This window comes from Carassius auratus, chromosome 39 (genome assembly GCF_003368295.1).
Source record: "Carassius auratus strain Wakin chromosome 39, ASM336829v1, whole genome shotgun sequence".
Classification (NCBI taxonomy): Eukaryota; Metazoa; Chordata; class Actinopteri; order Cypriniformes; family Cyprinidae; genus Carassius; species Carassius auratus.
The window spans coordinates 6,728,214-6,742,665 of record NC_039281.1 but is presented as its reverse complement, the minus strand read 5'-3'; the positions used below and the strand labels follow the sequence as shown (position 1 = coordinate 6,742,665).

The 14,452-nt window shown below is 37.0% G+C and overlaps 1 protein-coding gene across 3 annotated transcripts in view; it reads left to right on the top strand.

Moving 5' to 3' along the window:
* Nucleotides 1-1,147: 1,147 nt before the first annotated feature.
* LOC113057804 (arf-GAP with Rho-GAP domain, ANK repeat and PH domain-containing protein 3-like) overlaps nucleotides 1,148-14,452 on the top strand; it is a 31,675-nt gene continuing 18,370 nt past the window's right edge. For all 3 annotated transcript variants that reach the window (XR_003277889.1, XR_003277888.1, XM_026225325.1), the window contains exons 1-5: nucleotides 1,148-1,275; nucleotides 10,111-11,099; nucleotides 11,196-11,242; nucleotides 12,908-12,990; nucleotides 13,091-13,152. Coding sequence is in view for 1 of the 3 variants with exons in the window: in XM_026225325.1 (XP_026081110.1) it covers nucleotides 10,183-11,099; nucleotides 11,196-11,242; nucleotides 12,908-12,990; nucleotides 13,091-13,152 (1,109 nt within the window). In the remaining 2 variants the exon portion in view is untranslated. The remainder of the gene's footprint in view (nucleotides 1,276-10,110; nucleotides 11,100-11,195; nucleotides 11,243-12,907; nucleotides 12,991-13,090; nucleotides 13,153-14,452) is intronic.

Here is a 14,452-nt window from a genome sequence, read left to right as displayed (position 1 = left end):
TTTATGATGACCATTTAGAAACTTTTGTAAATCTCCGCCAAGGATTTGTTGTTTGATTATAAATGCTTTCCTCTTTCTTTTGGCAGTGAGGAAAGTTTATTCACAACGGTATCCTTTTTCTTCATCCACAAACGTACAGCTGGGGACCACTCCTCAAAACCTCTATTGTCTCAGGCACTTCCTGCTTCCCATCTGAAACAGTTCCTGCCTATATCAATCAGATTGGGCTGTTTGGGGAGAAAAGGAAACTCCATAAGTGAACCCTCCGGCTTTCTCTCACAACAAAGTCCTAATGCTTTTGCAGAACAGAACAAGCCATTCTTCACATCATCTTCATTTTGAAACTAAAACCCGACACTTATGAACACACCCTACTGTGAACTTACCAGAAAACTCATGACTTCACAGTGTAAGATTTCATCTTGAAATCATTGACTGTATTTATAGCTATGAAGTTAGTGTAGATTTGTTTGCAAGGTGATCTCTCAATGAATACATGCCAGTTAAAGCATGCTTTGGATGATATATGAGATATCCTCTGCATGTGATGTGCCACATTTCAAGCCTTAAATTAAGCAAAATACGCACAAATAGTGTTAAAAGATTAAATATTATTTAGAATATGCAAGACAGCTGAAACTAGCATTTATAGAGGATTAAAATGATTACCAAACACTACCATAAAGACTTTGTGGTGAAAATACTCACTTCATGAAAACAAAAATGACAAATACGATTTTTAAAATTAGCCATCTTTATCTGGAAAGCCTTTGTTGTGTACAGATGTCTGACAGACGTCTTTAAGACGTCAGTTTTACATACATGCCGTGTCATAAACATCTTAAAGACATCTTCTAAACGTCTATTTGACCTAATAGGAAACATTATATGGTGGTATCGCAAAAAACATCCTGCAGATGTAAATGTAGATGTTAAATAGACATCTCCAAGATGTGTGTTTGCTATCAGGAGGCTGCTAATTTAAAGCGTAGGCTACTTCTTTATTGAAGATTATTTTAAACCATTCTTAACATGGTTAATTGCGTGTGTGCTTTTTTATATAACTGCTATAGTTAGGTTTTTGTGGTCTGACCAGCGCTATGACTGAATGGAGATCAGTTAAACTCTCGACACTCGTCTCTGTCCCTTTAAGAGGTCATTCAGTGCTCCGCAGCAGAGAAACCTCCGGCACAACAAACACAGCCATCAGCAGCTCAACACTCATCTCACATTACTGCAGTTTAAAACTGGAATGTGTGACGCGAATCAATTACGGTAAGATGCGGTTTTTACATTCAAACTGACATTTGATGACATCTAACATGCGGTTGAATCAGTAGTGTGCAGTTGTATTATATATCCGAAGGCTGTTTAGTTTGTAAAGTGTATAAAGTTTAATGCTCCATCGGTTATTATTATAGCTCGTTTTTATTAATGGTCTGAAATTGTCCAAGACCTTGTGAAAAAGGTTGAAGCGCTGTCAGGTAAAGCTTACTTTTTAGTTAAGGTCGTGAGTTGAACTATTACCCAGCAGAGTGTTGACTGTTCAGAAGAATTCCATTGAGTCTCAGTCAGGATCAGCAGCAGTGCACTGAATCTGTAACATGTAAGATCTGCTCTGTCATGTGTTACTCACTGAGGAATCCCATATCCACAGGATTTACAGTTTAGTTTGAACTGACTCAGAGATAATTTGCCAGTTCCTTACAGACACAACAACTGTGGGAGTCACTGGGGAATTTGCAAGAATAACATACCATTTTGGAGGCCTTTTCTTTCAGCAAGTTTAGCCTGATAGACAGAGGCTCAACAATTTGTAGAAACCATTACTTTTAAAGTATAAAAGCATGTACTTTTAAAATTCTTCTTAGACCCGTGTGTATGCCATATGTCTAACTGAGCAGATTCCTAAATGCAGCTTAAGTTCTCACAACACGGGCGAGTGTATTAATTGTGATAAATCTCTTGTTGCATAATCTGACCTGTATTTCCCTCGCTGCTCTTCACGACACTTGGGAGGATGGGACATATTTTCAGATCTGGCAGGGATTCGATCTTTGGAAAGATGCGTGTGTAAGGGTTCTGGATGTGGTTTTTAATTCTGAGTTTACAATCTAATCCCGTGTTTTTATTTTTGTACAGTTATTCTTGAAATATTGCAGACATTTAGTTAATCTATTTATTCTGATTCTGAAGCTCTGCTCATATCCTGTATAGTTAAATTTTATTTTAGAGGTTTATAACAGAAACACTCTTGCTGCATATTATATTATATTATATTATATTATATTATATTATATTATATTATATTATACTATATTATATCATATTATATCATATTATATTATATTCAAAAGTTTGGGGTTGTTAGTATTTTTTTAATTATAATAATTTTAATTATTTGATTAAAAAAATACAATAAAAAACACTAATATTATGAAATTTAAAAGCAAATGGTTTCCTATTTTTAATATATTTCAAAATATTAATTATTATTGTATTATTGTAAATATTATTGTCTTCATAACTCCAGTCCTCAGTGTCCCATGATCTTTCTATGATTTTAATATGCTTATTATTATTGTCAATGTTAAAAAAAGTTGCGCTTCTTAATATTTATGTGGAAAATGTCATACATTTCAGGATTCTTTAATGAATGTTATTAAAATAGAATAAAATATAATATAACATAATATAATATAATATACAAGTAGAGCAAGCAAAACTAAATAATATTACCAATAGGCCTGTCGCAATAGTCAATGTATCGACTTTTCGCGCAATTTATGTTCATGACCTCAATAATTTTTGTTGACACAATATATTGCCCATTATATTCACTTAAAAATCAATGTAACCATGTTTTTTACATTTATTTTGTGCCTGTGTCTTTTGCAGCTTCTCGTAAATAACATGTAGTCATGAGGTGCTAGTTCAAATGTAAAAAAAAAAAAAAGTTTTATCTGCAGATATGATCTTGTTTAGGGTTCTGTGCCTTAGTGCATACGGACTGCTAAGTAGTGATTGTGTTTTTTAGCAATTGTGTGCAGCCTTAATTTGGAGAAATATCTGCAGATAGAAAAATCTCCATAGTTCTTTGTGCATTTTTCTTTTTTTGGACTTTACTTTGCACTTTTTGTTAGAAAGTGTTTCTTTACTATTTATTGAAGTTTTTTAAGGTATCTAGTATTTTGATACTTAATTTCCACGATCTAAATATTCTTGCAAATTAAAAGCTTGTTGTCATTTGGAAGTGTGGAGGCCTTCTTGCATTATTATGTTGTTACATTATGATTATATATTCATGGGCATAAAATGGTCTTTAAAGTGTCAATAATATCCCTGATCGCAATTATTTCTGGAGCAATTTATCGCACAACAAAAAGTTGTTATCGTGACAGGCCTAATTACCCATATCAAATATACTGCAATGCAGGAAAGTTTTTGTTGAAATTTATGTTCTCATGTGTTTTTATGTGTGCATGCATTGGCTGCTTCAATATTTGTGCTTTAGTTTGAATTCTCTCTCTTTTATTAGCCGTTTTTTTTTTTTTTTGCATTAATTGATCAGATTAAATGTGAAAGCGTAGGTTATCTTGCAGCAGTGTGTTTTCAATCCAGCTCTGAGATCTCTATATGTGTTTGAGAAAGCATCCAGCATATTAATACACAAGTGTGTTCTGTCATCTCAGCTACGCGGCCGCCACCAGTTGTGAACAATGATGTATTGTGTCACACAATAGTGCTTCACTGTTATTTATACACCCCCCCCCCCAGCACACTGCATCCCAGAAGCCTCCTTGATTCCTGCGTTTTACAAATTGCTTTTGACTCGTCAGCTTCCACTAATTGTTCGTTCTGGTTGCCCAGGGATGTTTGAGTAGGATATGAGAGGGAAAGATGTTTAGAGATGTTTTTCTCCTTTGGCTCCATCACAAACCACAGAGCAGTGCGATCAATAGGTCACGAAGCATGCTTTTCTATTAATAAATAAAAGGTAGAAATAATCAATGAAAAAATAACAACAAACAAATAAATAAAAAAATGTAAATAAAGTTACTCATTTAAACTGCGTTCTCACTGTCCTCCCATGAGACTGAATTACATTAGCCAAGGCTTGATTTAAATTATGTGTACACTAAGTCTGTGCCTGTGCAATTTATTGAATGCTCTGCTAATGTCTTCACTTCCTGTTGCATGTACTGCCTAGAAGTACAGAACCTTCCAAGTTGTGCTGTTTGAATCTCTTGAGAGTATGAAACATCATTTCTTGCAAGCTATTTGCCTGCTAACAAGTAATTTTCCTGCTGATACAGATTACTGTTCAGATAGCAATGCAAAATCACTTGGGGATCATTCTGTTACAGAAGTGTTTTCCTTCCCATTAAGTTCTGGGGAACTATAGTTCATTTCATTCCATTACGGTTTGAGATAGTGTTGTTTTTCACATGAATTATAGCAGGAATTGACAGCTTTTTAGGTTGTTGCCAAAAAGGTCTCAAAGCATGATTTCTATCACAGTTGACTAATGGACTATCCAATATAAAAAAATGTAAATAAGCAAGCATGAACAACGTAAGTAATTGAAAATTCAAAACATGTTTTGCTCGAGTTACTTGATATTTGGGAGACCTGACTAAAAAGGTTGCGGAAATACCAGATTATGTGAGCTTCAAGTGTTAGTTCACCCAAAAATGAATCTTCTGTCATCAACAATCATTGTGTCATTCCAAACCAAGACATTTGTTCAATTTTAAAACACAAATTAGGGTGTTTTTAGAAGGAACTTGAAAGATTTCTGCCCATTGAAAAGCCATGCAAACCAAAACTATGATAGAAAAAACATCACAAAAGTAATCCAATATGAATGGAATGGTTTAATTGAAGTCTTCTGATAATAATCATAATGATATTTATTGCATGTTTGATATGCTCTTTTTATTTGCATTGATCTGTGTCTATAAATGCTTAAATTTAATGTTCATAAAGTGATAATTTCTCTTCAGAAGACTTGGATTGATTCATATCGGCTTACTCTTACAATGTCTTTTTGTACTTTTTTAGAAGCATGTAAATTTAGGCTGTCTTGACTTTAAATACAAAAATGATGGAAGAATATTACAAATGTTTTCCAAAGATGAACAAAAGCCTCATTTGTTAGAAATGACACGAGGGTGAGTAAGTGAAGATAGAATTAACATTTTTGGGTGAGTGTCCCTTTAAAAAGGAAGTATCACAGGAAGGACACTCTAAGCGCTGAAAAAGTGTATGTGTGTCCTGGTTTAACTGCTTTTCATTTTTACATTTTAAACAAAACTGTGAATTGCATGCAAAGGAAACAGTTGTACTGCAAATGAAAAATGTGTGGTAATATGCACGTCGTTTTCTATAACTACAGAGTGCTTGGTTAGTATGACGTTATGAGTTCATATTAATGCAAGTCTTGTTTACTAACTTCATTGCTAATAAACATGCATCACCACTGGCTTCGTTTGGTAATCCGGTTGTGAAAGGTACAGGAAATGTGTGTGAAGACACAGCCAGTTGGCTCTTTAAAATGAGTGGCTCTTTTATTGCGTAAACTCAATGTGATTGACCATGAAAGACTTATTCTGTTAGTTGCATTTACATTTAGTTATTTTAGAAATTGAATTGTTTTATGGCAGTTTAAAAAAAATCAGAGGAGCTTGTCAAGGGCACAGCTTATAGACTGTGTGAACGTGCTTTTTTGAGGTTTTATGTGTGCCACCTCATTCAAATCAGTTTGATTTTATGCAACATTATCAATGTGTCAACCCTCTTTGTGGTTTTCAGATCTGCAGTTCATCTGTGTATCTTGCACCGTATCTCTTTTCCTCTAGTGCGGGAGAGGAGGAGGGTTTTGTTTGAGGGACAGCTGTATCCTGTGTATTCAGTTCGGAGAAAACCCAGATCGGCCATCAAGATAAATATAGTCGGGGCGGAGCAGACAGAGCAGAGCAGGGCACAGTTTTCCCAGCAAAATACATGCTGATTGTTGTTTGAGATGGTCAGCATCTTGATCTGTGATTGAAGATGTGGAGGATGATTTGAAGATGCTGCTTTTTTTAAGTTCCAGCCACCATCTTTACCTTGTCTAGACCTTCATCTGCGAGAAAAGACCTGCCTGAGACCTTATCTGCAAGTGTCCCTTCCCCTGGGGGGATCCCTAGAGGGAATGCGCTCATTAGACAAACACAACCCCGTCTGTAGTATATCATTCCAATGCATCTATTGTTTGCATGGTTTGAGGTATTGGTAATTGGTAATAACACACTGTGCAGGTTAAGTTGAATATTTAGGCTTGTTAGTTGGTGCAAATTCTTAACCCTGAATAAAGGCTATAATATTAATATCAATAAAGATAATAAACAGATGGAGGTTTACTGTGCTGTCTGTTGTTGAGTAGTAAATCAGTTGACTAATGCACTGTGTGCTGTAAAATGTAGAAATTGTGGTTTTGACCTTTCTTGGCTTCCATTTTCTTTGCAAAATAGTTGCTGAATTAGCCACAAAATTATAACTGTGGTGCATGTGGTGGCAAACTGAAACAAACTCTGGGAGTCTGCATGTCAACCTGATCAAATGTAAATGCAGTAATGTGAGAAAAGTGAGAAATCATACAGTCAGTTTAGAAAGGCAGATCCACAGTTAGATGAAGAGAAAGCCATAAATGAATAGAAAGTTCAGAAGTACAGCATTTATTTGAAATAGAATATTTTGTAACATCATAAGTGTCTTTAATGCAGCCTTCGATCAGTTTAATACATCTTTGGAGGAAATGTTTTTCTGTTTTATTGCTTCAGTATACTAAAGAGTGTTCTTTAGGATATCTCAGTTTGCTTCAGTATGCTTGAGTTTTCAATGAACTGAGAGATAACAGGAAATGTATGTGTGTGTGTGTGTGTGTGTGTGCAAGACAAGTGTTAGAGACAGAAATTACATTTTAGTTTCTTAATGTCCTAGATACTTAGAAAATGATTTGCATTCAATTCTTAGAAATGCATCTGGAGGACATAGTTAGGTATCTTAAATGGACATATATGTTGAATATGCATCATGATTGGATGAGATCAAAGCATCCACATTTGATGAAGGCATAAATATATAATATTTCCTGCCTTTTGTCTCACTGAAATTGCCACGACAACACCCTTTCCTGAATAAAAGTGTTCATTTCTTTCAAAGAACACATTTTCAGCTGTAGTGTAAATGCTGATTCAGAGTCATTTTGTCATTTACTGCATTTTGTCATTACTGTGCAAACAGATGTAGGAGAGAAGACCAGTTGCAATACAGTCAGCAAATATTACCATGACATCTTCACTACCAGTGAAGTTACAAGCTCTTGGTGCATGAAGAAGATCTGTTAAGTTGCAAAGATTAAAGTCTCAAATCCAAAGAGACATTCTTTATCAAAGTTAAGACTCTGCCACGCCCCCACATGTCTATGTCACTATGTGGAAATATTTGCGTAATGCCACCCAAATGTTCACGCAAAGGAATAAGGTGTGGTTTCAGTAACCTCAGTTAGTGTTGAAGCAGACATGTCAGCGAGATCCTGTGTGTATCTAGGATTTATTTGGCCTTCCGGAAGTAGATGCATTTAGTAATCTTTAAGATTAACGTTACTTACAACAGTTACATTTCCGACGAGTGCTTGCAGTGTTTGGCCAATCACAATGCACTGGGTCAGTTGGCCAAATACACAAAATAACGATCTTTAAAAAAGCATCATATGACCCCTTTGATTCAAAATGTAAACATTTACAAGAAGCAAAAACAGGCACAATACTCGAGACTGCAATTATCTACAGAACAAATCTGAATTGAGTCTGTAAATTAAGGGCTTCAGGGTGAATTCTTTGAGGGTGAAGGGAGCTTTTTTTTGCATTGCTGCTGGGGGAAAAAGACAACACCCGGACCCGTTTCTCTCCTTTCCTCAGGTCACATTTTATCAGTCCGCCTCACAAGCTTCCTGCCTCCCCCTCACCGTGGGATCCAGTGAATCAGAGTGGTCAAACCAAAGGTTAGCATCCAGAGTCCAGACAAAGGATATGACTCATCAGCCCTTTTTTAACGGCCTTCCAGCGTCTGCTTTTCTACTCAGACCAAGTGTTGTGGAGTGCAACAGACCCTGTTGACATCATCATAGCTTTATAACACATTTCTGACTTTTTGTTACGATTCATGATTGCTGTGGAGCAATTGTGATGTCTGCCGCAAATAGAAAGTGTGCTCATAATTACCTCCAATTAGAGATGTCCTTGAGAGAGAACACTGTTTATCTTTTGTGGGTTTGAGATGTACACCCTGAGATGAGCGTTTATCCAATCATCACTCGCACCCGTCAGGCTCCGCCCCTCCTGGAGGTCATGAAAACTACCAGCTCTGTTCCTGGGTTTGGCCGTATGCCGCTCGTAGCCTTGAGATTCCTCTTAGGCCACGGTTCACAAGTTCTGTCAGTCTTTTGGACAGGCAGTCAGGAAAGTGTCAGGAATGTTTGTTTATAGAAAGCGTTCACACTGGGTCGCTCCCAAAGTCATGCCATCCCCACCCATGTGGATTTTCTCCCAGGCCCACCCTAGCAGAGTCTTTTTTTTTTCTCGGCTAGTTCTCTCATGTTTTCAACAGCTTTCCTTCAACGAACGTAGGCTACTAAAACTAGTTTGAAGAAATATGGCCCTATTATCATTCCTTGCATGTACTCCATTACAGCTTATGATGCTTTGTGATATTGTAATATTCCCATTTGTGTCCACTCTGAATGCTCTTTTTCAAAAAGAACAAAGATTTGTTTTTTTGTTCGGTCAGTGACTGTTTTGTTCCAATTCGGTGGTTTTAAGTGTCATAAATGGGGTCATGCCGTCATCTGCAAATGTCTGGGTGATTCAGTCTCAGTTGGAAAATGCTCTCTGTCATAAATGACCATTAACCTCCCTGCAACTATCAGCCATGTCTTTTGTTTGTCAAATTTAGAAGTGGACAATACCATTTTTTTTAAGATTTGTCTTTGCATTTAGGCACAATTCTAGTATAATAGCTTAATAAATAAATAAAATTATTATTATTAGTATTAAATGCATTATGAATAAAATAGTTTGTCATTTTTATTATTGTTGTTGTGTTTTTTTTATTTTATTAAATTGCTAATTGTACAACACAGGGAACATCCAACAACACAAGACACAACCAATGTGATGAACACAAAGTAAATAATAATAATAAAAAAAAAAATGTTACCATCACCACCCTAAATACCATCAAATATCTTACATGTCTCTTAAAATATAAGTTTTCTTTTCCATTGACATATTTGTAACCATTTCTTTCAGGCAAAGTCATATAATTGGTGCATAAATGCATTTTCATTTTAAAGTAATAAGCTGTTTTACTTGCAGGATGTACGTTTAGAAATATACATTTTCTACTTTTTAAAAATAATCTCCTGATAAATTAACTAAAAAAGTAAAAGTGAAATGTTAACATCAAGGAATCATTTCTTTCACATCTTTCCAAAACCGGTTAACTTCTTTACACTCTCATATGTTATGATATAGCATGCCTTTAAATTTACAACATTTTAAACGAGGATCATGGACATTTATTATATGCAATATATTTATGCAAGACAGTTGGAGTTATGCAAGTTCACATATTAACTATTTGTAGTAAAGCAATTTCATTGTGTTCATTGTTACTAACTGTGTTTTTTTTTACAAACTTCCATTAGTCTGTTTGTATAATGTAGTGTATTTACATATTATTTATTTACTGCACTGAGGGCAGATTGAATTATTGGTGGATTAAAGGAATAGTTCACACAAAAAATTGAAATTCTTTGATTATTTACTCACAGTTTTTCCAAAACTATATGAGTTTCTTTCTTCTGTTGAAGAATAATGAATAATATTGGTAACCAAACAGTTGACTGTAGCCATTGACCTCCGTAATATGAAAAAAAAAAAAAAATACAATGGAAATCAATGACTACTGTCAACTATTTAATGCAAATGATGACAGAATTTTCACTTTTGTGGTATAGATGTCTCTTTATTGCAATGAAACCTATTTTCTTTGTTGTTTTCTCAGATGAATGACTGGTGTCGTCTTTTACTCTTGGCTGGAACTGCTGCTGTCTTGCATGCAGCCGAATGAGCACCCATGCACACTATGGCAACAATCGGTCCATGCTCAGATGCAGAGGACCTGTTGGCTTCCGTCCACCTCGAGAGGTATCTGGACCATTTCCGTCAGGCAGGCTTTCTCCTCGCCCGAGACTTCTGCCATGTGGACAATGTGGCTCTTAACAGGGTGGGAGTCACTGCCACCGGCCACAGGAAGCGTATCCTCAAACTAGTCGAGCACATTCAGCTGATCTGTCAACAGCCCTCGCTAGATCGCTGTAATTCAGACTCTGCTATTCAGGAAGTGACCCCTGTCAAAGCTCAGCCTCATTCTCCTTCAAAAAGTCCTGGCAGTTCCTTAGAAGCCTTACGTAACAGCTCGGCCCCGAATCTTTGTTCACAAGTGAGGCGCTCGCTCTCAGAGCGTAGCAACAGTGTTGTAAAGCCAGTACCAAAACCAAGAACTGTCTTCCACAGACTGAGAGCAGAGGAAACTCCTTTACCAACGCAACATGATGCACAACTTCATCAGAAATCATCTCAGGATTCACTTTTAAAAGTTTCAGAGGGTTCCAGTACAGACACTGTTGAGATATCTACTGAATCAAAAAAGGACCATTGTGAACCAGGTTTGAGGAATAGTTATCCATTACCCCCAGTGCCCCCTAGGTTAAATCGAGGAATTCCCCCATCCACATGCAGGAGTATGTCACAGCAGGAGCGTCTGAGCACCCCACCCCTCTGCACCCCTCCTGAGTCCCCCTCGAGTTATCAGTGCTCTCCCTTCACTAACCCACCCGGTTCACCTCCAAGTCCACCCTGCTCAGGGCTAGAGATGGTCTCTAATGAAATCTACTGTGGCACTTTACCAGACACTCCACATGTGTTTTGGAGTCGCTCTGTACCCGTCCCCCCTCCACGCCAGAAGGTCAGCCCATCCACTGATAATCACAGGTAAACTCTTGTCATTCTGCTGCATTGTGGTTCTTCGACTATGGCAAAGTTTTTTGTTTATCCCCATACAACTAACTAAAGTTTTTCCTCCTATAGCACTTTAGAAAAGTCCAACTCAACTGAATCACCTAAAAGAACATCTGGTAAGTTTATAACCACCACTTATCCTAAACTTTGTTGTGGAAAATGTTATTATTTACTCACCCTAATATGCCTCCTAATATTTATAACTTTATTTTTTTACATTGAATGAATAATGTAAAATATTCTCTGCAAGGAAACTGTGCAATATAATGGGAATGGGTTTATATTCTGTATTCTCTAGTGCTTTAATGTATGGGGTCAGGACAATTTATTTTTTGAAAGAAATTAATATTTTTATTCCACAAGGATGCATTCAATTGATTAAAAAGACATTTGTCATGTTTCAAATAAAAGCTGTGCTTTTGAGATTTCTATTTGTCAAGGAAACTTCACAATTTCCTGTTTTTAACATTGATAATGATAAGAAATCAGCATATTAGAATGATTGTTGAAGATTATTGACGGTGAAAATTCAGCTTTGCGTCAACTGCCTTTTAACAATAAATTAAAATGGAACTAGTTATTTTAAATTGTAATAATATTTAACAGAACTATTTATTTTACTGCACTTTCTATAAATGCAGCATTGTTTAGCAAAAGAGACTTAGGCCCAATCCCAATTCTATTTTATACCCCTTCCCCTACCCCTCCGCCTAGCCCTTCCCCTTGTCCCTTAAAACAGAGTGTCAAGGGGTAGGGGAGAAGATATTCCCCTAAGGATTGGGACACCACTACCATGACATCACACGTCAACAGCATTCGTCGTCTAGCTCTTACAATACACACATATACTGGTGCGCATTAGAGCCTTTAATTATCGCCCTGTATTAATGAGCCGCTTACTGACACACACACACATATCGGAAATCGCGCAGCTCACACATCCAGGAGAAAATAAACTTGTCAACACTGCCCCACGATTTTTATTAAATACAGTTTAAATACTGAATCGCTACATTATATTTTCCAGCGACGAGAGGATACAATCACTGTTTTTAAGTAAACTCACTCTAAAAAGATAAACGAACAGACGCAATACACTTTTTGAGAAAATGGTTTAGTGATTTCTAATTATTGGGGGAGTGATCGCCCTGGTCAGACGTATGCTGTGGCACTATTATGCAGTCTGTAATGATATGACGTTAGCAAATATTAGCGATTTTTTGCAAACAATTCTTTGAGTAACATGACCGTTAATATGAACTCACAATTGAATGTAACGTAAAATAAATGTTTCCTTTTTGTTAAAATCTTTATTTATGCCAAAAAAGCTTACATTTATGTGTTTTTTTGTTCGCTGTAGAAGCCATGTTGCTGAGATAATTCATACCCCTTCGTTTGAAGTGTGGTCCCGAAAAATCTTCGTTTGAAGGGCTGTCTGGCCCTTCCCCTTCCCCCTTCCCCCTTCCCCTCCAACCAAAAGAAAATCTAGACACCGAAGGGGAAGGGCTAAGGGGTAGAATTGGGATTGGGCCTTATTTCACAAACAAGTTTTGAAAAATAGTGAAATGCACCAAAAACTTGCTATCCATCATGAATATACTGTCTCACTTGTGCATATTTGCCTTTTTATGTTATGCTTTGAGCACTATGCTGGGTGGGACAATTTGGCTTAAGTGAGCTTTACACTCTATGCTGTCATTTCTAAAATTTTTAGCACTTAATATTTACATTTTATCTTACAAATGTATGTTATGCTGCAATTTTCTGTTTAACTGGCATAGTATCTACTGAGGAAGAAGATGAAATGATCAACCCGTACTGTGAAACTGTTTTCCACAGCAGGCGACAATATCAAGATTCACAGGTAAGATACTTAAAGTAAAAATTATCTCTAAAACAAATTGTCTCACTTACTCCAAGAGTGTTCCAATAGGTGCAGTTTATTTATGGTTGAATGTGTTTAGGTTGAGAGGACCAAAAGTGAGGAAAAGACTACAAATAATGAAGATAAACAAAGAGAACATGGGTAAGTCCAAGTATTACCATTAGAGTTCTTTAACAAAAGACAGCCGAATGTTTGTCGTGCCCACAGTGTTAAATCCAGCTGTTAATCACATAGTGGCACCTAAAACAATGGGATAAAGAGTCAGTGTGTTTACTTGGATGAGCTTTTGTGTCTTCCAGCCTCTGTAGTGTCTGTAGTGTCTGTCAATGAATGTGTAAGTCTAGATCCTCCAATGTAAGATGGATATATACCCTAAAATAAAAATTCACTCACCCTCACGCCATCCCAGATGTGAATGACTTTCTATCCTCAGATGAACACAAACGAAGATTTTTAGAAAATAGGGTGACCATGCATGCTCTTTTTCCCAGATACATCATGGCCAGGATTAATATATTGTCTAAAATATACAGGTTTTGGCTTTGCTTTCCTGTTTTCATACTTGCTTTTGACTTGAAGCAGCGCTGCGCAGACCGATCGGTGTTTGACATCAACGTCCTGTGAGAGCTACAGAGAGCAGATGCTATTCATGCCACAATTGGTTGATTATGTCCTTCGTGTTTTTGCCAAAACTGCTTTTCAGTCATTACCTTCAGCAAGTATGAAAATAGAAAAAAAAAGCCAAATCCAATGTAATAAAAAAAGAAAAGCATTTACAGTATGGTCACCCTATAGAAAAACACTCCATCTCTGGATTGGCAGAGATATAATGCAAGTGGATGATACCCTCAAAGCGGACATCTCTATTTCCACATGATAGTTATCCATACAACCCCAGTCTATGGATTACACTAACATTTTAAAGTCTGAAATGATAAACCCTTGCTTCCGACCAGTTGTCAGACACAGGTTCACCATAGCTTGGTGAAGCGCGCACAGCCGCACGTTGTGAAGTGAAAGTGAAGTGAAAGTGACATACAGCCAAGTATGGTGACCCATACTCAGAATTCGTGCTCTGCATTTAACCCATCCAAAGTGCACACAGACACACAGCAGTGAACAGACACACACACTGTGAACACACACCCGGAGCAGTGGGCATCATTTATGCTGCGGCGCCAAGGGGGCAGTTGGAGGTTCAGTGCCTTGCTCAAGTACACCTAAGTCGTGTTATTGCCGGCCCGAGACTCGAACCCACCACCCTAGGGTTAGGAGTCAAAGTCTCTGAACACTAGGCCATGACTTCCCCTTCCCCTTCCCCTACAGAAGCATGATGCAAGCGCATCCTGAAGCTTACGCAAGAAGTGATGTAGAAGCACTTTCTGATGTTTTTTTCAAGTGTGAACTCATTTGCATTTTTAAATGTTTGTATTCTTCTCAC